The sequence below is a fragment of the Mauremys mutica genome, chromosome 5 (genome assembly GCF_020497125.1).
Source record: "Mauremys mutica isolate MM-2020 ecotype Southern chromosome 5, ASM2049712v1, whole genome shotgun sequence".
NCBI lineage: Eukaryota > Metazoa > Chordata > Testudines > Geoemydidae > Mauremys > Mauremys mutica.
The window spans coordinates 84,802,015-84,826,723 of NC_059076.1; the positions used below are offsets into that span (position 1 = coordinate 84,802,015).

The 24,709-nt window shown below is 38.8% G+C and overlaps 1 protein-coding gene across 1 annotated transcript; it reads left to right on the forward strand.

Moving 5' to 3' along the window:
• The first annotated feature begins 1,525 nt into the window (after positions 1–1,525).
• On the forward strand, positions 1,526–23,902 carry LOC123371509 (coagulation factor XI-like). Its single transcript, XM_045019211.1, has 15 exons — positions 1,526–1,621; positions 2,263–2,321; positions 5,244–5,406; positions 6,401–6,507; positions 8,246–8,405; positions 11,088–11,197; positions 15,312–15,471; positions 16,950–17,059; positions 17,200–17,359; positions 17,465–17,580; positions 18,015–18,180; positions 20,506–20,681; positions 21,148–21,243; positions 22,581–22,720; positions 23,529–23,902. Exons 1-15 carry the CDS (start codon positions 1,599–1,601, stop codon positions 23,682–23,684), a joined length of 1,902 nt encoding a protein of 633 aa, XP_044875146.1. The 5' UTR covers positions 1,526–1,598; the 3' UTR covers positions 23,685–23,902.
• The last annotated feature ends 807 nt before the right edge of the window (positions 23,903–24,709 follow it).

Genomic DNA, 24,709 nt, shown 5'->3' on the forward strand with positions numbered 1-24,709 from the left:
GAATTCTGAAACTCTGCATTCCCCCACCTATCTTGCCTGGAGGCCCTCAGTCTAGTAGGTGTCTCAGAGCATGCTTACTGGATTGAGCTCTGCACAAAGCACAACCAGAAGAAGTGGTGCCACTGACCCATGATGTGGGAGGCTGTTGGCCAAATCCCTCCTCTGCCTGATTCATTGGGCCAGAGAGTAAGAGCAAGAATCATTCTATAAGCCAAAGGTTAGGGCAGCCAACACCACACAGGGAGTCTGTGGCAGAGTAGGCTAGGGATAATAGGCTATTTCTTCCCATCGCCTATAATCCAATGGTCCCTCTGGGATGTACAGCCTCCAGAATGCCATTGTTTTGGGTGAAACAGAATAGTGCTGCACACCTGTGGTCTATTTGTAAAAGGCCATGTGTCTCATTACAGGGGTAAATTAGAGAAGGAAAGGAAAGTCACTGGGCATAGAGGTAGTAGACCAGGGGTCGGCAACCTTTCAGAAGTGGTGCGCCGAGTCTTCATTTATTCACTCTAATTTAAGGTTTTGCATTCCAGTAATATATTTTAGTGTTTTTAGAAGGTCTCTTTCTATGTCTATAATATATAACTAAACGATTGTTGTATGTAAAGTAAATAAGGTTTTTAAAATGTTTAAGAAGCTTCATTTAAAATTAAATTAAAATGCAAAGCCCTCAGGACCAGTGGCTGGGACCCGGGCAGGGTGAGTGCCACTGAAAATCAGCTCGCGTGCCACCTTTGGCACGCATGCCATAGTTTGCCTACCCTTGTAGTAGAGTATCAACCACAGAGAGAAATGGAAAGGTCCCAATGCAGAAGCCAATAGTAAGGAAGTGGTTAAGAAAGAGGATGTTGGGAGGCATAACAAGTGAGAAAAAACAGTAGGGAAAATTGAGTTTGGAGACACAGGTGGGGTAGCTGATGGAGAGCCTTTTGAAAATTAGGAATTTGAATATATGTTTGAGACAGCAGACTGCAGTTCCCCTCATGAAAAGGGTACTGGTTTCCACTTGCTAAATGCAGCACTTCAGGAATTTGTGATCAAAGGAAAGAAACATTAGACATGAGTCTCTCCTCAGTTACACCAGATTTACACCATTGTAACTCACTTGGGCTCGAGTCACCATTTCACTATCACACATATAATTGTAAGATTCATACTTAAGTGAGGAGAGATCAGGCCTATTTCCTGGGGTGGGGGGCAAGGAGGGAAGAACAGAATAGAGGAAGGGGGATTCTCTTTTGCCTATGCCCTGAAGATTTCCTTAAACATAAATCTTCACTAGTTTGTGCAGGGCCCCACATTAAGCAGAAGATTTGACTATTGTAAAACAGGGATTAGACATTTATTAAAAAAGGGACAGATTCTCAGCAGGTGTAAACTGCTGTAGCTACATTGACTTCACTGGAGCGCTACCACTTTACACCAGCTAAGGATCTGGTCCAAAGACAGAAACAATGTTGACATTGTGAGTACCCATTAAAGTAAATATTCAAGTCAGGCAAACATTGCATGCAAAATATTTAACACAATTGGAAGTGCTGGTTTTTACCCTAGCAGAGCACGCACATTATCCAACCAGCCAGAATTACTCTCACATGTGCAGCTATTGTGCTTTCAGGTAAATAACTTCCATTATTTTAATTGCTATTAAATAAAAGATTGGCAATATCCACTACACAATGCATGTTGATCTGGTTATGGGTTGTGTTATATTGCTGACAAACATTCATTTGCTGCTCCTAAAATTTGCAGCATAACATTTTTAGAAGTGAAGAATTTAAGATTTTGTAAGATTTCATATTTTGCTAAAATACTAAGGATGAATGCAATGCCTACATGATTGCTAGCAGCTGTTTAGATTAAAAACCATTTGGAAATAAATGACTAGCAGGAGATGGTCATATTGTAATACTGAAATGTATAATTAGCAGGCCAGTTTGGCTCTCAGTTTGATTAAGTGAAAATCCAGGGTAACTCCATTGGAGAGCCGAGCAGAGTTTGTCCCAATATTTGTAAATGTAATTCATTCTTGCAGTCATAACACTGTATGAAACTTCTGCTGCTAATGCATGCTATTGTATATACCAGCACAGTCATTCCAATTGTATCCTATGACTTTGCATGTTATTTAAATGACTGTCTGGCAGAAAAATTGCATGTAAATCACCCAATAATGTGTAGCTCTACTACTCTTTAAGATTAATTGCATCACATGTTAATTATATCCTAAAGAAACATTTTGATGTATTTATTTTTTAGGATGGTTTGGATTTATCAGACCTTTAATTTCATTTTCTTATTCACTTCGGTTTACAGTGGTAAGTTTATGCATACTTCCTAAAATGTGCATGCAGAGTAATATAACTTTAAAAAAGTAAGAGTAAGGGGAATCATATTTATGACAGCTTAAATACTTGCATGCAAACTGAGGGTCCTAGATTCTGCTACTCTTACCCCACATTGAGCAATCCCATTGAATAGCGCTTGAAATCACGTTAGTAAAGATTGTACAGCCTGGCCTGATTGTACAGTAGACCTGATTCTCCTGTTACACTGATGTAAATTAGAAGTAACTCCAGTATAACTATTATGAACCAGTGTAGGTGAGATTAGAATCAGACCAAGTATATCTAGCCCAGAACACTAGGGCCCAGATTCTTTGCTGCAGCTGAAGAGTGCATAGCACAGTTCCTGTGGGTAGGGGTTCTAACCCACCTCTTTTGCTCCCATGATCCTGGGCTGACTTTCCTTCTGGCCAGTCACCCAGTGTAAGTTAGAGCAACGTAAAGCTGCTGTAACTTGTGCTGGCTGTCAAGGGGTCTGCATAGCAGGAGCAGGAGATTGCTGTGGCTTTCCATGGTGTGAGGAAGCCACAGACAAGTCTCCTTTCCCCTGGTCACTCCCCAATGCTAGCAGGTAGGAGGAAGGGTACAGTTTAAGAATGGTTCAGCCAAGCAGCCATATTGAAGAGAGAAACTTGGCCTAAAAGTCAGCAACATACTTTTAAAAAGCTTCAGTCTTACACATTTCTTTTGTGACACTATTATGCTTTTTAAAAAAAAACAAGCAAAAAAAAAACCCCCACAGCTGAGGAAACAGTTCAGGATACTAGTAGCATCCTTATAACATCTGCCTATTATTAAATGGAAAATTCTATTGTAAGAAGTCTGAATAACTCAAACCATTTATCTGACTGTGCATTATGGTTCTGTTGAAATAGCTGAAAGGTAGCAGTCAGAGGAAAGTAAAACTCTTGTGTACATTTTTCAATGTCAGCATATGTTAATGATTTACTTCACTTGATTGGCAAACATTCCATCATGTTTCCATGATGAGCACTATGCCAATAAGTTAGGAAGCATAAAACTGTAATTGGTATTTCTCCTAATGAATTATCTATTTTCACACAGGATGGAGTTAGCTAATAGAGTATTTAACAAGAACAGACTGACAGCTTCATTTAACATTTTTAAATAAATATATTTGGAGTGGAAGCTCTAGAAAACTAAAAACTCAACTTTGTCGAAAGGTTGTGGAAGCAATGCCCCCTACTAAATTAGAGCACCCCAAAATCAGAATGCTAAATTCTTAATTTCTTCTGTAGTCTGTACAAAAAGGTAAATAAGTTACTGAGCATCTGAATCAGATCATTTGTACTATTTTAAAAATGTATTTACTATGCTAAATGTTTCAAATTGTAGCAAATGGCATTCCTTTTGTTGTCATTATTAAAGCTTATGTAAATAAGATCTAGTGATACTATATTTTGAGAAAACATATATATATAACTCTATTTGACAGCCTTCACACTATATTGAAAACCATGTCCAAAACACTTTAAACAAAAGAAAATAATTAAATATATTTAAGTTTAACCCTTTTAAAAATGCTCATCTCAGTTAAACTCTTTAAATCTTAACCCCTTCCAGGACTTTAAAACCATTTTTATCCCCTAACATATTAAATGTAGGATGCATTAATACGAATTATTATAAAACATATTTTAGGGGATTAGGTATATCAGTGAAAATACATATTTTAAAGGAATTCAATCGGTTAGGATCCAAGCTATTTTGGTTTTCACAATTTGTCAAAAAATAAGTGCATCTCTTTGTTTATGTAAAAAAGCATTTTATAAATATATATATGTTTTCTCAAAATATCAAAATATATTATCACTAGAACTTATTTACATATACACACACACACATATACAGAGAGAGAGAGAGAGAGAGACCATAGTCACATGCTATATTTATAAATAAATGGATAAAATCAATTTAGTAAATATATTTCACTGGAATTTCCTTCCAGTCCATACAGAATAGAATAATTTCCCTTTATCCATTTTTTCTTTTAATAGTAGAACTGCATCCCGAGCAAAACTCTCATATGTACACATGGATATACATAGCAACACTTCTTAGAACTCCAGAGGGCAAAACAACAAGCAGCATAGTGTATGCATCTCTAAACCTGCATTGTGTGTGTTTTAAAACTGAGGGCAGGTCTACGCTAGAAGTGCTACATTGGTGCAGCTGCGCCGCTGTAGTGCTTCTGGTGAAGATGCTGTATGCTGATGAGGAGAGCACTTTCCTGTCAGCATAATTACTCCACCTCCATGAGAGTCGGAAGCTATGTCAGTGGGAGAGCGTTTCCTGCCAACCTAGCACCAGTTTAGACAGCGCTTAGGTCGATCTAACTTGCATTGCACAGGGGTGTGTTTTTTTCACCCCCAGTGACGTAAGTTAGACTTAAGCGGTAGTGTAGATCTGCCCTCAGATTTAGCACCTACCCCTTCTTTGAAACATATGAACAGATCACTACAGCCTTTATTCTATTATTCACACATACAAGCTATGTGGATGTGTTTTGCTGTAGGAGAGTTACTACATGCTTGATGATGTGTGCCTATAAATTTGAGATTATATTATCGCTCTTTAGGTTCTCTACAGTTCCTAAACTTTTACTTTTTCACTTCACTTCAAGTTCAGTATTTAGTTTTGTGTTAGAGAGTGTTTTGTTCCTTGGTATAAAGCAGGTAAAGCTAGATCCTGGATGGATTAAGAGGAAATAGAGGGTCCATCAAAAGTTGGAGTCCACTGGAGTTATGCAGATTTCCACCACCTGTGAATTTGGCTCTGGGACCCTGCCTTAGTCCTAGACCAATATGGTCAACATATTGTGAGATTTACCACCTTCAGTAACACAAACTAATGCATTTCACTATTCTATATCAGAATGTATAACTCAGATCTATGAAAATACGTACTTCAAAGGAGGAGACGTGTCTACAATTTTCACACCAAACCTTGATTACTGTCGAATAGTGTGTACTTACCATCCTAGGTGTCTGTTGTTCACCTACCTTCCAGCAACATGGACTAAAGATCCTGCCAAAAGGTAAAATACCACGTCTCTGTAACAGAAGCAGATTTTTCTGTGTTACGGATGCATAATGTATTTTAGGCACTCAGCACCACTCCATCGATGTAATATTATTACATAGGAAATGCTGAAATGTGCTTAAAGGAAGAACACAATGGTGGCTCTCACAGTAGAAGAGCAGGTTGCTTTGGGTAACACTCACATTTCTTTAGAAATGATCATCTAAAGCAGCATTTCCCAGACCTTTGGAAGCTGAACTTCCCCTTCAAGAAAGGAAACCACTTGTGCACCCCTTCAGATCTGCTGTGTGTTGTTAAAGGACTACTCATTTTAATGTCTAGATCTTCTTTAGATACTCCCTTCCCATATCTAACCCAGCATGCGCCCCTCCCAGTGGGGTGTGCCTCACACCCAGGGATATAGCAAAAAGGATTGTGGTTAGACCCCACACAGAATATTCTAGAGGTATTTTGCCTCCCTGAGCCACATGGCCTCCTGGAATCCCCACATGAATAGTAAGTGCTGCCAAAAATGGAGCATGGACTACACAGCATGATCCAGCCCTAAGATTTTAAATCTGCAAGCATTTGGTGCCTAGATATAATGATGCTGGGGAATTTGGGAATGCCTAGATTTTCTTACCCCAGAACATCCCTTATGCTGGAAGGGGTCAGGAAGGGCTAGGTTAGGGGACCCCATAACTGCTGCCTTAGGGCAGTTTAAATTCTTCTTCCACCAGAAGGGGCTAAAGTGAGGCTGAGGTGCTGGCCCTGAAAGTACATTTTGCTCTTTGAGAATAGAAACACTGAACTAGGGTGACCAGACAGCAAGTGTGAAAAATTGGGATGGGGGTGGGAGGGACTAGGAGCCTATATAAGAAAACGAGCCAAAAATCGGGACTGTCCCTATAAAATCGGGACATCTGGTCACCCTACACTGAACACAAGCTATTTTCCATGCGTTTGGGCTTTGTAGGTTAATTTTACCTAGCACTGCTTTTTAAATACAGGTTTACCTGCTTCTTGAAAGACAGTGATACTGAAATATTACCAAAGGTGGGCATGGCAGATGCAATCTCTGGACATTCCTTAAAACAATGTAACACACAAATCACGGGTAAGATATGGTTATTCATCTACTGTGCAACTGAATCTATTTTACAGTGTGACACACAACAAATATTTCAAAGAGTTAGAATGGAACTAAAAACTGAACTAGAAAGATAACCATGGTGGATAATCACTTCATGGGAACTCTTTTAAATAACAACTGACAATTCCTTTCCTAGCTTCTTTTTGAATCCCAGCTTCCTGACTTCTAGATTCCCAACAACAGGGAAGTAAGGAAATCCTATTAGTACAACCTTATTCTTCCATTTGGTTTAATTACGAGGCGGAGCACTCTGCAATTCTATGCTGCAGCTCTCCAGATTATTCTCAAATATATTTTGCTCCTCCATTTGAGTGCTCTGTCATTTTTACTCCATCCTATTGCTTATGAGATATTTGGCAATGTATGCCCCATAGCTCTATGGAGAATATGTCAGTCAAAACAGAAGCTCACAATATTGGCTCTGTGTTGTTCCTGTGTGATGCTCCCACCTTGATGATGCCCTTTGATAATTCGTTACTGAGTTCATCTTTAAATATTTAACCCAGTCTGGGAGTCAGTGTGCCATATCTAAGACATATCAATGGATGCATGTTTTAAATCTATTATTAAAACTTCTTCATACCACCATCAAGATATCACCAAGCTGAGACTAGTGCTCAGCAAAACAGATTTTGCATGATTGGTAAATTCTTTTTCACTGCACATGCGAGATTATATTTTTTGCAATTATTTCTTTTAGGAACCCCTTGCTGATATTGGGCCAAGCAGAGCCTGGCATATTTGGGCAGAACTCTATTTTCTTCATTGGAGAGAGGCCTGCTTACATCAAGGTTAAATGTGGCCCATTATATACCACTAGGCTGCAGCTTATTCAAAATTCAGCATCTCACCTCTTACAGGCACTCATCTGACAGAGCATTCACTACTATCTTGAAGTCCTTTTTTGTTGAATTATATACTGATGCCAGAGTATATATATATGAGAATATGAATATAACTCATATTCATAATTCTAAATTGCTTTTGCCCAGTCTAATAGATCTCGCTATAAGGACATTTTTCCTGCTGTTCATTCTAATTAATGCCTCTGGAGTTATTCTGGAATCAGACTAGTGTAGTTCAGATCAAAATCTGGCCCTTTGTATTCATGATAAGGAAACAGCTCTGGCTAGCTGACAAATTTGCTGGGTGAATACAACCTGGTGCCCCAAAATGTAAAAAGTAAAGCCTCCATCTACTGGGGGAGGAGGTGGGGGGGAAAGAGATTTATTTCAATTTCTTTGGTCCAAATTCTCCCTTTGGAAGCATGTGAACAACTCTGATGGACTCCAATGGGAGTTGGCTATTGTGTCTGAGGACAGAATTTGCCTGTTAAAAGTGCTGATTTATGCTTTGTGAATTTTGAAAGTAGAAAGACAAACTCTGATGTATCAAATGTGAGCTGCCACATGGCTGAAATCCCATCATGGTGACTCAGTGATCTGACTGTCCTCAGCTCTCTCCTCTTGCAAAGACACAGCTGCATCTTTAAGACCAGATTCTGTCACTCTTATTTGTATCAAGTAGCACCTGACTCTGCAATCCCAGTATTATGAATAGGGCTATGTACAAAATAAGGTGCTACTCAAGTGTATAAGAGCTGCAGAATCAAGTAGGTAAGGTTGCTTCATGTGAACTGCTGTATCTTTGGCACTTCTAAAACAGAATGTCTCCAGAATAGTAGTTTGTTTGTATTCCCCAGCTTGCAGCATGGATGTCCATACAGGACTGGATATGCAAGGGACAAATTATAATATAACTACTGCTGACAACTATCAACAGTGTCAAAAGAGATGCACCAATGACAACAGCTGTCATTTTTTTACGTACGCTTCAGGAGCATTTCACAGTGCAGATTTTCGGTAAATAACATTTTGACTCTAACTGAACAGCAGTATGGGTTAGCACTGTAATTCATAGGAAAAATTTAAGAAAAGGGAAGCTAAGGAAATAGCATTTACATTGCATTGTTCTCTTTGAAATGTAGAAATTAATCACAAATATCTTTTTCCCTATTCAAATCAGGTCTAGACTTATTGGTAATAGGTAATAATTGGAGATATGCCAATCTCCTGGAACTGGAAGGGACCTTGAAAGGTCATTGAGTCCAGCCCCCTGCCTTCACTAGCAGGACCAATTTTTGCCCCAGGTCCCTAAGTGGCCCCCTTAAGGATTAAACTCCTAACCCTGGGTTTAGCAGGCCAATGCTCAAACCACTGAGCTATCCCTCCCCCCGAAAGGTAGAAAAAGGTCTGTAATGGTTTAAGTTAGATTTATTCCTGGGTGCAAAGGCAAGCTTGGTACTGGAGAGCCTAAAATGCAGGGGAGATGTAAAGATTTCACGTGATATTGGCTATCATTTTCTAGTTAATTGCAATTTATTGCCACCCCTCTTTTTCAGTGTTCCCATCTGTGAAATGGGGATAATGATACTTCATTCCGTTGTAAAGTACTCTGAGATCTCTAGATGACAAGTGCTAGATCAGAGAGAGGTGTAATTGTTGTTGTTAAAATGGGGATATTGTTAAATTCTAATGTTATTACTAGAGTATTTTGTTTTATTTAACAGAAAAAGCAATTCAGGAAGCTATGTCCCTGATCCTTCACTAAGCTCCATCTGCACAGCACCTGAACAGTGTCCCACTGACCTCAGGGATCCACATGCATTCAGCTCAGTGCAAGATCAGGAACCTATGATGAATTTTAAAATTTAAAATTATTGATTACTACTATATTATTGCCATTAGTGTTACTATGATTACAAGTAGATCAATCTGTAACTGACTGTGAACAATCAATTGAGATAACCCACTACCTTCGGACCAGCCAAAAGTTTGTTATTTTTTCTTTGCTGTCATATTTAAAAATGTAAATTAAGTTTCAATTATAATAATACAACTTCTGATGCACTACAGAAAACTTTGATAAATATTCTATTCCTATCCTATTACTCTATATTTGAACAGCACAATAAGTTCCTGTTCTTGGCTGTCCAGTTCCATTCCTACACTGTGATATTCCCAGCAAGCCAGACTGCTTAAGCAAACCAATGTCTGTACTTTGCTTCCTCTCCAGAGGCTATGAAGAGAGTAATTGCCAGCAGTTACAAGTTATCACACAGCTTTTTTCTAAGCTAGCACATTTATTTGTAAGGTTAAAGCATTACAAAAAACATTAAAAATAATAAAAGAACTTACACACATGCTAAAAAGCTTACCAGCAGTCACCCATTAGTTTTATAGGGCCCTAGAAGACCAAGTCCTTCCAACCTTGATGCAAGGGTTGGGGTCCCCGCTTTGGACAAAAGGTCCTATCCATTTTCTATATCAGAAGGAAGGCCCCAAGTCACTTTAAAATCAGGTTATTTATCCAAAAATCCATTTTTTTGTCTGGCACAATTTCAATATAATCCTCTGAACTCCCAAGCCTCATATCACATCTCTCTCCTAGAAAGGTTACATACAATCCTGGCCCACAAAAATACATAAACTTTGCATTTAATACAATAAGGTTTTTCCAAGGATATGGCAGGAAATTGCTATGTTTGTCACAGACACTACCATAATAAAAATAATTACCAATAATCAAATTGCATTATTAGTGAATATCTTCTGTATTTTTCTGTCCCATCGCATATTTTTTGTGAAATTTACATGAAAGTTGGACCTTTTAAATATAACATTTTATTACTTTCATTCCCCAACACAATATGTCAGTGTGTTCATTTGCCAACCTACATTTTTAAGGCAATATTATACCAGATTCTTAGAGACAATAATAATTTTCTGCTAACAGGAATATTGTGCTGTTCAATTATTTCCTGCTTGTAAAATGCTCCTATATAAAGTGTTACTGTTTCCCAATGCACTCCAAATCCTGCAGTAGCTATGGGTCTGTGGCTCTCAATTTCCCTATTTAATAGGCTCAAAGTCTCTCGCAAACTTTTAAAATGGTGACAATTATGACCAGGTATCTGGGCTCCACTTCTTCCCCAGTATTTGGCTGAATATTCTTCCTCTCCTTCCCATACATTTAATTTAAAATGCACCACAAAGAATCCTCTTAAGCTGCCCAAAAATCCCAGGGAAGGCTCAGTGCACAGTGGTGAATAGGGATCACTTACTGCTGAGGACTGGAGTAAAACACTGTTTCATAGGCCTACCCCACAAAGCTCTGGTTAGTGCTCTAGGAAGTGATTATAAAACAGGGTACCATGAATTGGGACCTGAGAAGTTACATGATTAGTAGTTATACTGTGTTTGTGCTGTGATCCTGTCAGATCTTACAAGCTAAACAGGGTTCAGCTAATCAGTTGTTGTATGGGAGGCTCTGCTCTGCCAAACCCCTCACTGCCTGTTCTGCCCTGTGTACTGTGGCTGGCAAGTAGTGCTGGTGCAAGAGCAGAGAGCTACCTTGTGCAGGGAGAATTCTCCGATGGCCATTTCTGCCAAGTTTAAGTCCACTTGAGTAGCACAAAGTTGACTTCTTGGATCAAAGAATCTGGTTTGTTGTCATACTAAATACATTTTTCCCCCCCAATTCAGTAACAAATGCTTCTTGAAAAATAGCAGGATGGGAACACCAACCAGTATAAGACTGCTTAATAATGTTGTATCTGGATTTTCATTAAAACCCTGCCAACTTTCTCAAACAGGTAACTATTTACATCTATTGATTTAACTTAGATTGAAAGGAAATGGAACAAGGTATTCTATACAGACCTCATGTGTAGAAGCGTTATATGCATGATGTAAAAAGACACTAGTATCAACTCATTCCTTTTTTGGAACCTGTAGCTAGTAGTAAACTTCAGATTACAGGTTCTGACTCTTAACTTTTCTTTCTTATCATTGCTATGGAAAATGCCTTTGGAGATGAAGATCTCAAAATTTTGTTTTTGCACTTTACCTTTGTATCATAGATACAAAAACTGTAAGATAAAATTCCATCAAAGTCTGCAGATCAGGAATAGAATAAAGTTTGTTGCTTCAAATTATGTGCAGTGTATACACTTGGGGCTTGGCTACACTATTGCTTAAGTCAATGTAACTTATGTCACTCAAGGGTGTGAAAAAGCTACCCCCTGAGCGACGCAAGTTGTATTGATTTAAAGCGGTGTCCACACCATGTTATGTAGGCAGGAGCTGCTCGCTCCCGACACAGCTTCCGCCTCTCATTGAAGTGGAGTAAATATGCCGATGGGAGAGCACTCTCCCATCGGCATAGCACATCCTCACCAGATGTGCTACAGCGGTGCAGCTGTGCCGATGTAGTGGGGAAGTATAGACTAGCTCTTGAAGATCTTTAAAGCAAGCATAAAACTGATCAGAGAATAAGTTTTCTGTAAAATGTGGAAATCCTGTTGCTAAGCCTAATGTACGATTTGAGCCTGTTCCTACTATCCAGGCAAAATTCTCAGGACTGCAGGCTCAGATTCTGGGTATTATTCCCTCCTGTACTTAATTGTAACATCCTGCTTCATCCTTTTCTTATCTCTCTCATCCTTCTCATATTGTCTGGCATTCTCCTATCTTAGTTGTGACATTTTTCTTCTTCATGCATTATCTTAGTTCACAGATTCATAGACTCCAAGGCCGGAAGAGATCTGTGATCATCTCTCCTGTATAACACAGGCCATAGAACTTCCTTCACTAGAAATCTCTTCCCATAATTGTAACACCATTTTGTATTTCTTGATCTTTTTGTTATTTGTCTTTTTCTGCATTAGAGTATCTTATCAGACTCTGCTAGTCCCATTATAGAAATTTTCTCTGGAAACGATCTCAAAAATAGTATAATCCAATATTAATATTATCAGTGATGACACCTGCTCACTAAAGTGTAGAAGATAATGAAGAAGAAATGGGATAGGGGTGTGAATAAGGGAGAAGACGTTAAGTGGTATCAGTGCCCATACCAGCCGTAAAGCAGTAGCAACTAAGGAATGGCTTTTCACATTGTCCACATTTAGTTTATATTAGATAGACACAGACATGGATATAGAAGAAATTCCATTGACATTTAGTGTATTCACACTCACTGGTTTTAGCCATCATAGATGGGAGGCTAAGATCTATGGCAATATAATGTGTTTAAGTATGAGAAAAAATTGAGACCAATTTGAAATCTTATCAAAAGAATTGCATGAGTTACAGTAATTGTGATGTCACAAGTAGCTGTCACAAATGTCCTGAAATCAAACTGCTAAATACATTTGAAAAATATTAGGGCTGTCAAGCGATTAAAAACATTAATCATGAATAATTGTGTGATTAAAAAAAATTGTGATAATCACATGATTAATCACACTGTTAATAAAATACCATTATTTTAAATGTTTTTGGATGTTTACTACATTTTCAAATATATTAATTTCAGTTACAACACAGAATACAAAGTGTATAGTGCTCACTTAATATTTATTTTTTATTACAAATATTTGCACAGTAAAAAACATTTTTTTTTAAAATTCAACTCATACAGGTACTGTAGTGCAATCTCTTTATCATGAAAGTTTAACTTACAAATGTAGAATTATGTACCAAAAAAACTGCATTCAAAAATAAAGCAATGTAAAACTTTAGAGCCTACAAATCCACTCAGTCCTACTTCTTGGTCAGTGTAGATGTGTGGGACTCACCCCTGTGGCGCCTCCTGCTGGTCATCTCAGGGAATTAGCATTTCCTGCCTCCAGAGCACCCTCTGCAGGCCAGTGTCCCACTGCCGCTGGCTCCCATGTCCCTCCCAGGACCCAGTGTCCCTTGTCTTTGGGGTGCTGTCCCCTGGCAATACCCCTGCAAGCTCAGGGTCTCCCCACCCAGGGGAACCCCCAACCCTCTATCTCCACCTTGCCTCAGTCATTGACTACTGCCAGTCACTATCTAGCCCCCACTCACTGCAGTGTAAAAAGCCACTCATCATAGGCAAGGGGGGTTTGGACTTGTTGCCTCTGCCTACCCAGGCTGCCCCCTGCAACCCCAGTACCTAATTCGCCTTCGACTAGGCCACAGCCTGGGGGGTTTCCCAGCCAGAGCTCCCTTGGCCTTCCCCAAGCCCTGCTCCACACCAGGTACCTTTTCTCAACTCCCTGCAGCCAAGTCCCTCCCTCTCAACACTAGACAGAGTCTGTCAGCCGCTGGCCCCCAGTTCTCTTATAGGGCCAGCTGTGGCCTGATTGGAGCATGGCCCCAGCTGTGTCTGTTTCCCCTAATCCGCCTAGATTTTCCTTCCCTGCCACAGCCCTCTCCCTGGGCTGTTTTAAGCCTTTTAAGGCAGGAGCGGGTGACCACCCCACTACAGTCAGCCAATCATGCAGACAAACAAAGTTGGTTACAATTTGCAGGAGATAATGCTGCCTGCTTCTTGTTTACAATGTCACCTGAAAGTGAGAAAAGACATTCACATGGCACTATTGTAGCTGGCGTTGCAAGATATTTATGCTTCAACCACCATTCCAGAAGACATGCTTCCATGCAGATGATGGGGTCTGCTTGATAAAGATCCAAAGCAGTGCAGACTGACACATGGTCATTTTCATCATCTGAGTCAGATGCCACCAGCAGAAGATTGATTTTCTTTTTTGGTGGTTTGGATTCTGTAGTTTCTGTATCAGAGTCTTGCTCTGTTAAGACTTCTAAAAGCATGCTCCACACCTCATCCCTCTCAGATTTTGGATGGCACTTCAGATTCTTAAACCTTGGGTCGAATGCTGTAGCTATTTTTAGAAATCTCACCTTGGTACCTTCTTTGCATTTTGTCAAATCTGCTGTGAAAATGTTCTTAAAACTAACACATGCTGGGTCATCATCTGAGTCTGCTATAACATGAAATGTATGCAGAATGCAGGTAAAACAGAGCAGGATACACAATTCTCCCCCCAAGGAGTACAGTCACAAATTTAATTGATGCATTACTTTTTTAACGAGCATCATCAGCATGAAAGCATGTCATCTGAAATGTGGGCTGAAGCATGAAGAGGCATACAAATGTTTAGCATATCTGGCATGTAAATACCTTGCAACGCTGGTTACAAAAGTGCCATGTGAATGCCTATTCTCACTTTCAGGTGACATTGTAAGTACCAAGCGGGCAGCAGTATCTCCCGTCAATGTAAACAAACTTGTTTGTTTTAGCAATTGGCAGAATAAGAAGTAGGACTGAGTGGACTTGTAGGCTCTAAAAGTTTAACACTGTTTTGTTTTTGAATGCAGTTATGTAACAAAAAAAATCTGAATTTGTAAGTTACACTTTCACAATAAAGAGATCACACTTCAGTACTTGTATGAGGTGAATTGAAAAAGACTATTTCATCATTTTTACAGTGCATATATTTGTAATAAAAATAATAATATAAAATGAGCACTGTGCACTTTGTATTCTGTGTTGTAATTGAAATCAATATTGAAAATGAGGAAAAACATCCAAAATATTTAATACATTTCAATTGGTATTCTATTGTTATAAGTGTGATTAATCATGATTAATTTTTTTGAGTTAATCACATGAGTTAACTGCAATTAATTGACAGCCCTAAAAATATTTGTCTTTTTCCTTTTGCTTCTTGAAATAAATGAGAAAAGAAAGAAGGAATGAAGGAGCACAGAGAGATCTTTTTTTAAGATGTTCATAAAAATATGATTTCTTATTAAAATCTTATGCTATCCTTCAAACATAGAGGAAAACTAATAAGGCTTGTATATAAACGCATCTCAGTTTTCTGATATCAGTAATTTCTAGAATTTAGATTTTTTCTCCCTTCTTTTATACAGATTGTCTTATGGACATTTTTCAACAAACAACATTTTCAGGCACTGATCTTACAAGTGTTTTCACTCCTGATATTTTTGTTTGTCGAACGATTTGTACTTATTATCCAAACTGCTTATTCTTTACCTTTTTCACCAGGGAATGGAAAGTAGAAACACAAAGGTGACTACGACAGTTAATTTTTAAAATTCTATTTAGAAATATTAAAAATACTTATGTCCATTTTAATAACAATAAAAGTTCTATTAATATAGCTGTGGAAATGCTCACTAAAGTACAGCTTTACAAATGTTTTATTTATATATGTATGATATCAAAAGGGATGTTTAATCTCTCAAAGGACCAACTTTTTTCCTCCGATGTGCACAGGAGGCTATTATTGAAATTGCATATCTAGAGGCATGTACCATAAAAGTTAATCAGAAAATACATATCAAAGGGGGAATAAACTTCCAGTTCTCCTAAATAAAGATGAATCCTTACTAAACAGGTATCTGAAGCTCGGGCTCTGGACGAGTCTCTCTAGGTTTCAGAGCCCAAGCTCCAGCCTGAGCCACAACTTCAAAGCACTGTCTGCACAGCTATTTATAGAGCACTAGTACAAGCCCGGCTAGCCTGAGTCTGTCAGTCCAGGCTGGGCAAATTGCTGCTGTGGGCTGTGTAGACATACCCATAAAGTCTTATGTGAGAAGAATGTTGAGGTCCTAGGCGCCAACTTCCTCAGTTCTTGGGGGGGTGCTTGACCCTAGCTTCACCCGAGGCCCTGCCTGCACTTCACCCCTCCTTCCAAGCCCCCCCCCATGCCTGCCTCTTCCTGCCCCTGACACTGAGCAGCTGATCGTGGTGTGTGGAAGGCACTGGAAGGAAGAGGGAAGAGCTGATCAGTGGGCAGGAGGTGCTGGAGGGGGGAGGAGGGAGCAGCACTGATCGGCGGGGCCACTGATGGGGGCTGAGCACCCACTATTTTTTCCCGCGGGTGCTCTGGGACCAGAGCACCCACAGAGTCAGTGCCTATGGTTGAGGTTGTCATTTCAAGGGTGCATGTGCAGATCGACAAGCAAAACTACTTTGGAAAGCTCTGACTCTGGGCGCATGGCATATGTGCATCACCCTTATTGGAATACAGATAGGGACCACACATCTCAAAGAACCTCCAGTTACAGGTAAGTAACCTCCTCTTTCCTTGCAAAGCTAAGGCTGTGCAGAACCTAAACTCACCCCTTTTGCATAATCATTATTACCATGCAGTTTTTTAATAGCATAACCACACGGCATTTCACAAAAATACTACCATACACTTTTGTATCTAGCACCTTTGATGTCGAACCATGGAACCTTAGCATTCTCTTAATGTCTTTTTATATGGAATTATTTTTGCAGAAATGTAAAACAATACAGATAAAAAAGGAGCTTCACTTGCTAGGACTTGGAAGCGCTTCTGCTTTTCAAAACCTTGGTAATAACAGGCCAGATCCTCAGCTGGTACAGCGCTGTGCTATGCCAATTTACACAATGTCTAATTTCCCTAGAGCCAGATTGTACAATTTACAGTTTGATCTATACTGGGGGGGCATTTAGTTTGGGAGATCAGTGTTAGGCCATGTTCAGTGACTTAATACTATTTTTAATTTTTCTTTTAGAAATCTTTGTTTCCTTAAGACCTCGAGAACTGGGGTACCACATGCACGTGTAGAAAGGGAAAATGCTATGTCCGGTTTTAGTCTTCTAAACTGCAGAAGATCTTTTTCTGGTAAAGCATGCATTACAATAAAAACCCACATCAATTTCAATGGTTAATTTTAATGAGCAATAGAAAACTAGTCTGAGAATGGAACACCAGTGCAGGGAACACACTGATTTATTGACATATGCAATGTTAATGCCTTACAGCCTGCCATTCTCGCACTTACACGGACACAAACTTTTTGGGAGATGAATTGAATGTTACCTATGTTAAAGGACACAAAGCTTGTCAGCAAGTTTGCACAGACACAGTCCGCTGCCAGTTTTTTACTTATTTTCCACTCCAAGAATCATGCAACAAAGAAGGGTAAGATAATTTTTTGTAATGTTCTAAAGTTTGCTGAAGAAGTCATACAGCAAGTATATTAGGTAAAAAATTATAATTTAATCTGTATATTCATTTGATTTACAGTAAATGCAAATGCTACTTGAGAATGTCCTCAAATGGATCCCCAACTGGAATAGTGTATGAGAAAGGAAGGATCTCTGGCTACACTTTAAGGTTATGTAAAAGAAAAGTAAGCACTGGTAAGCAAAAGTTTCACTTAATAAAGCTGTGCAAAGTTAATGGGAAAAATTCCACAATGGTGTATAGCTCCATTGACATCAATATGAGTAAACCTAATTACCACAATTATTCACATAAATGGTATCTTTTTCCATGAATAGTCCCACAAGGTGTTATTCCACAAGAGTAAGAGTGGCAAAATCTAGTGGTAAATAATGTGCACGGTGTTAAAACAATAGATTTACACTGAGATCATACTCATAAAGGGATCAGAATTCAGTAGGTGTCACTCTTCCTCTTAGTACTTAGCTCAGGCTCCAGACGTGGCTGAAATTCCACTGGTGGGTGAAATGTTTCCAACATATAGTTCATATATCGTTTGCAGAACACTTTCAGATCTTTTGGGATGCAAACTGCTAAATAAAGCTATACAGGCTTTTAATTCTTTCCATAGTGTGTCATAAACCAGATGACAGAATTGTCGGAGGAACGGATTCTTTTCGTGGTGAATGGCCATGGCAAGTGACCTTGCAAGTCAAGTTATCTACTCAGAGACATCTCTGTGGAGGGTCAATTATCAGCAATCAGTGGATTCTAACAGCTGCGCATTGCACTGATAAGTGAGTACTAGTCATAAAGGAATGAATTAGTGTAAGCTCTTTCTGACACCATGTGAGGTCTCAGTTAACACCTGTCTTTCACAAAAAATAAATATAAATAGTAAAAATGAGGAGTAGGCAGGAAGCAACTATTTTAATGAAACCAAAAGGTGAGATTTTTAAAGCAGAAAATTCAGGTTTCCACAACTGGAGCTCAGAAGTGTTGTCCTATATGAGAAGACACTTCCTGTACCAATATTTTCAGTCATTTATAATGTCTTTTAAAACCCCACAGACTGAAATTTCTCTGGCTTGTTTTCAGCTCAAAGGTGAATTTCACTGGAAAATGTTGTCAAGTTTTGTGTGGCCACTGTACAGTGAGTGTGAAAAAAAATGTATTTTTCACCAAGTTATTTCCCCCCCAGAGGATGTTGCGTTCTGAGGGTTTTTGTTGAAGACAAAATTTGTCAAAGACTTGGACATGAATGGAGATTAGTGTCTTTGACATGTTTAAGAAAGTTTGCCTACAGATAAAGTGTTGAATAATTGCATACTGTGTTGAACATCAACTGTATGCTAATTTCTGGGATTGCTCTAATTTGTTCTAATCTATGACAACTGGTTATAGCCCCTAGCATCTGGTTGCCAGTTGAAAATAACTAGAATACAGCAGCACTGTATCCCTGCACTCTTCTTCCCACAGCACATTCCACAATGCTGGCTGTGAGACATAGGAACTAGCTCTTTGCTAACTGAGGACTCTGCCATGCTAGGGGAACTCACAGCTGGCAAGATCTGGTCAATTTCCATTCTGTTTGCCTGGAGTAGTGTCAAGGGTCCAGAGCACCTCAGAGATTCTGCCCTACTCTGTTTAAAAGTTCCTGGAAACAGGGACTTACACTGGAACTAATGTCTAGAGCATAATTACTAGGATGTTACATCTGAAATGCTTCAATTTAAGTGACTCATTGTATAGCCTGTCCCACTTCAAAAGCTTCTTTGTATGAATCAGTTATTTTTATGTTCTAATTATTAGTGATTTGTAAAATTACCATGGAATTTAGTGCAGCCAGCAAGTACTGAATGCTAGAGTGCATAGAAACATACAATACATACCTTTAATGGTTGACAAGTTTGTGAGTACACATGAAGCCATTAATATTTTGGAGACCAGATATACACAACTGACATTTAGCTGCTCCCTTTGCCTCATTGTGTTGTCTACATTTTAAAAAAGCAGCTCATCCTGTCAGTTACTGATGAAAGTGATGTCTCTGGATGCTGCCCCCAGTGCTGTGGGAACCATGCTGAACATGAAGGAGATGACAGGTGACAGGCCCAAAAGAAGGAGAGCATTGATCCAGTAACATGGCTACCATTAGTCACATGGACCTCAAAATCAGGCACCTTACTTTGCAAGTAATCTTACCTAAGGTTGTCAAACTCTGGCCCAGAATGACAAGTCCAATAGTGTAAAGATTATCTTTACATGCATGTTATCAAAAGTTTATTTCTAGGAGTAGAATCTTTCCAATGTTTTAAAAGACAAGAGGGCACCCTATTAAAAGAAAAATAGCTTCACTCCATTGATGGAAAATTAGTTAACTGATATTTGCCAGTTCACATATAAACTTTCTGTAGCAAATCAATTTAAGATAATTTATATTACTTAATTTATGCACTTACTGAACTTTTAACAATGACTTAATAGTATAATACTGAAATCAAATAATCGCATACAACGTCACTATTACATGCACTCATATGAAATTTGAATCTAGAGAAATGAACCAGAATTTTTCATATAGCTCTATGTAATTACATTTTCTCCTCTATATTTTCAGCAAAAATTTTAGTGGTAAGAGTCATCTTTATATTAGATAAGTCCTTGAATATACTCTACTGGAATTTACATTTTCAGTTCTATTTTGGCTAATAAAAAATGGCACACTGAGTCAATGAAAAGACTCACATTGACTTCAGTGTTGGTTAGATCAGGCCTTTAGAAAGGAAAATAAGGAAAGAAGAGACTAAAAAGAGACCAGAAGGGAGAGATAGAAAGAAGATGAAAAAGGACCAGAAAGAATTTAAATATAAAGGAGAGAGAAAGCAGATGTGAAGATGGGAATATAAATGAGAAGAGGAACAGGAGACATGCAAAGCATAGGAGAGGGAAAAGCTGAATCTCTTTTTAGTTTGACACTATGAAAATGCAGCAATGGAAAGAATGGCATCAGTGCTCACTTCTGTGCACCCAGGGGTAACTGAAAACATTGGCACCTGCAAACTATATAAAATAGTGAAATTCTCTGAACTTGAGATTGCTTGTTTGTCTTTTTTCTTTAGTCTCGAGAATCCCAACATTTGGCGTGTTTATGCTGGCATTTTAAAACTATCAGAAATAAATGAGGATACACCTGTCTTCAAAGTCCAAGAGATTATTATTCACCCTCAATATGTGATTGCAGAAACTGGATATGACATTGCCTTAATGAAACTTGATAAGCCTATGAATTTTACTGGTACATAGAATATTACATTATAATAAAATTATTTCTCTAAATTTGGAAGCCTGGTAGGGTGACCTAACGGTAGTTCTCAGCACTGCTGAGCATGAAGCTAGGGTTACTTTACTTGAATATACAGCTGATGGGTTCTGAGGGGAGTCAGAAACTGGGAATGGGCAACACAGGATGGATCACTTGATGATTATCTGTTCTGTTCATTTCCTCTGGGGCACCTGGCATTGGCCACTGTAGGTAGACAGGATACTGGGCTAGATGGACCTTTGGTCTGACCCAGTATGGCCATTCTTATGTTCTTATGAGACTCACCCTGTCCACCTTGGACAGAAACATAGTGGCACTGTACAGTCTCCAGGGAGAAGCCTATGGAGAAGAATAGCATCAGGGCTTCAGTGGGGACACAAAGAACCTTAAAGTTAAATCTTTCTTCTGACTAAACTAATATTTTTTAATTAAATTTTAGATTTACAACATCCCATATGCTTGCCATCAAAAGAAGAAAGAAACACAAATTATACCAACTGCTGGGTGATTGGATGGGGTTACACAAAAGAACAAGGTACAGACAAATATTTAACCCATGAATACCTATATTTTCAAGGACCATGTCATACTGATACCTGTGAACAGGAACTGAGGTTTCACTCTACATGTAAGGCAGTCATTTGCTCACTATTTTACTTATATGAGCTTCCAGCAGAATGAGTGTGCATGAATAAGACTATTCCTAAACTATACAAGAACCCTTTATATGTATACATATATGTCTTCTAGAAGCCTTACTGATGTTACAACTGAGAGTGCAATTTACTCCTTGTGGTGTGTCACTTCACATTGTATTCTCAGCGAATTCCCAACAAGTCATAAATATACGTCACATACACTGATGGGAATGTGATAATGAGGTAGATGATGCCAGTTTGTTTGTCCATAGGATATCCATCCATTCCATAGTGCATCCATATACCTGTTCTACATTTAGGGCCTGGTCCTTCAAATGTTTACACATTTTAGTAATTTTTTCTTACATGGGGCTAGATTGCGAACCCCTTACTCATCCTAGTGAGCAGTTATTCACATGAATATTTCTCCATACCAGTGTGAGGACATGGTTCACAATCTAGCTTATTGAGTCAAGGCACTTCAGCAAACCTCCATATCATGGCAGGAAATGCGGTGAGGGATGATATCTTAAATAAGTGGCTCTCAGAACATAATTATGACGGGTGTGAAGCTCTTGTAGAACCCAGAGTGAGGGGAAAACAGCTGATTGGCTGGCTGAGCTGTCAGTCACCCAGAGAGACAGGGATGGATCTTCTCTTCCTATCAAATGATTCTGGGTAGGGGAGCCCTTTGTAAAACTCCCCAGCTTCCACTTGAGAGTGGGAGTTGCATTAGGACGGGTCACTTGGAGGAACCTGGGCCCGCTAGAGTTGTGTTATGGAATGTATTCCTTAAAAAAATTATTTTAAAAAATTGAGCTTTTTTTTTTTAAAAGAACCCCTCTGAACTGGGTCTTGCTACTTATTGGCCAACCTTGCTGCTGCACTTTGCTAGAATTATATAAGTATGGCTGAGGCCTCACTAAAAATCAGGTCCTTTTTTTTAATTCACTGATCTACAGCTAAAAAAAACAGAGTAAATTTTTTGCTAAAAAATATTCACTTTGGGTTGAAATGGCCAAAGAAGACAACAATCCATGGCATAACTCTGGCTTTACACTGTGTTATCTGAGCAGAATCTGGCCCATGGTGCTTGCAAGTTCATGTTGAATGGGGCTTGTTCAGTGCGTCCTCTTTGTAATAACTCTACGTTGGGATTCCTAGAGTTTTATTTTCCTTGTTTTGATACAACTGACACTTCTGTGATCTTTGGCATGTATTGTGTTGCTTATAGATCAAGTGCAAGATATTCTTCAGAAGGCTCCTATTCCTCTAATATCAAATAAAGACTGCCAGACAAGATACCAGCAGGACAGAATAACCGACAAGATGATATGTGCTGGTTATAAAGAAGGTGGAAAGGATGCTTGTAAGGTAATGGGACGATAAGTGCACAATCATGCATTCTAATCACTGGCTACAATCTTGTAGCAACACTTTAAAAATAGCATCAGCTATTAAGAAGTGGATGGGTGCATGGATATATACATGGCTATAACATAAATTCTCACTTGTATCTGCCAAAAGCATAGATAAGTGAGACAAAGATTTCTTTTCAGCTAACATGCAGGGACAATAATGCACCTGCTTTTTTGGCACAGTAGTGATTGGGAGGAGATGGTCTCCCTAACAGAGGACAAACAAGATAGAAAGCTTATGTTACATTTGACCGTAGTCAAAAAGCTTAGGACAAAGAGATGTTAAGATCAAGATCGCAAGATAAATGCCTGTAAATTGGCATCTTTTTTCCTCTCACTAGCATATAAATGAGAGGAAACCCCTAAATTAGAAATACAAATGTGTATTTCATTAGGCTTTAAACAAGAAGATGTAGATATTGGTTGGAACGCTGCTCGATAGTGTTAAGTAGAAATTTGTCTAACGGAATGAAAAATATGTAAAAGTTAACTTTCCTGAAACACATGAGCCTGATACAAACTCCTGTAGCGCAGATCTTCAAAAGCATTTAGGTGCCTACCTCCCATTGAAATGAGTTGGAATTAAGCACCTAATAACTTCGTGGATCTGGGCCTGTGTTATGCAGTGCAATTCCATGGAAATGGATTGATTTATAATGGTCTGAAATGGGAGTAATGTTGTGGTGAATCTGGCCCTTCTTTGTAAAAGAAGTACTAACCAAAACCATCTTTTGCACATCCTGTCTTTTTCTTCTGTGATACAGGGAGACTCAGGTGGGCCATTATCATGCAAACATGAGGAAATCTGGTATGTGGTGGGCATTACCAGCTGGGGTGAAGGATGCGCTCGCCCAGAGCAACCAGGTGTTTATACAAAAGTGGTGGAATATGCTGACTGGATTCTAGAAAAAACCATGTAGCATAAGAAAATTCTTGAAAATATGTGGATACCTAAATCATGGCATGAAACAATAATCCTGAAAGCAATTTTGTGACATGTTGAAATATGGTAAATTGTGGTCTTCTTTAATCTAAAGCACAGCAGATAGGTTTAGTAAGGCAGAAATGCAAGAATGAACTGATTTACAATTGTATGTAATAAAAAGAGTAATAAAAATAAAATCCTGTTTTATAGTCACTGATCTGGAATAATAAAGACTATGTTCTAAACTGTTGATTTCCACATGCATACCAATAATCGTTCTGCTGGACCTGGTCCCTCTCCCACTGAAATCAGTGAGAAGATTTGCCTTTCTCATCAGTGAGAGAAGGATCTCAGCCTGTAACATAAGAAAGAGGTGAATGGACATAGATACATTCTGGGTTTAGAAAAAAAGCATAAAAAATTCAAGACAGTCTTGGCTGATGCTGCCTGTACAAGGTTCAGTAGTCATTAGCCTCAGGCTGGGATTCGATATCAAAACATTTTTCAGCTCCTTTCTTGGGATTTTCATGGTCTCTGTTTGGTGACAAGATGGTTATTTACCATTGGTGATGAGAAGAGGTTAATAGGATAGGGGATCATTGTTAGTGGAATATGTAGTCTCCTGAAGTAACATTTAGATTAGTACAAGGAAGGAGGGCACACAATTTCTATAATTGTTTAGCAAACTTCATACAAAGATATTTCTATACTGCCATCCCTGTAGCAGCTAAACGCTGCACAAGCAAATTTTTACATTGTGTTTTGTATATTTACTTTAGACTTATTTCTTCAATGCTTTTTTTTTAATGAAGGATGGGAAGGGAATCTTGTCAGAGCTCTTGGTGCTCCTTCAGGGAATGGGGTATTTACACATCTTAACATTAGTATCTCTTTTTTTAATGTTCTGTAACTTTGCCAGAAAGTTGCCTCGATGGCTACTTCTAAGACTGAAATCTGAAATAGGATTTCAACCTTGTAATGGGGTGGTAAAAACAACAGTAGCATTCTCTTTTCTTGAAT

Coding starts and splice junctions, on each gene's coding strand:
- LOC123371509 (XM_045019211.1), top strand. CDS start 1,599: ATGTGCAGCTATTGTGCTTTCAG. Junction 17,060..17,199: donor CTGCAGAAGATCTTTTTCTG/GTAAAGCATGCA, acceptor AATGCCTTACAG/CCTGCCATTCTCGCACTTAC. Junction 20,682..21,147: donor TAAGCCTATGAATTTTACTG/GTACATAGAATA, acceptor ATTAAATTTTAG/ATTTACAACATCCCATATGC.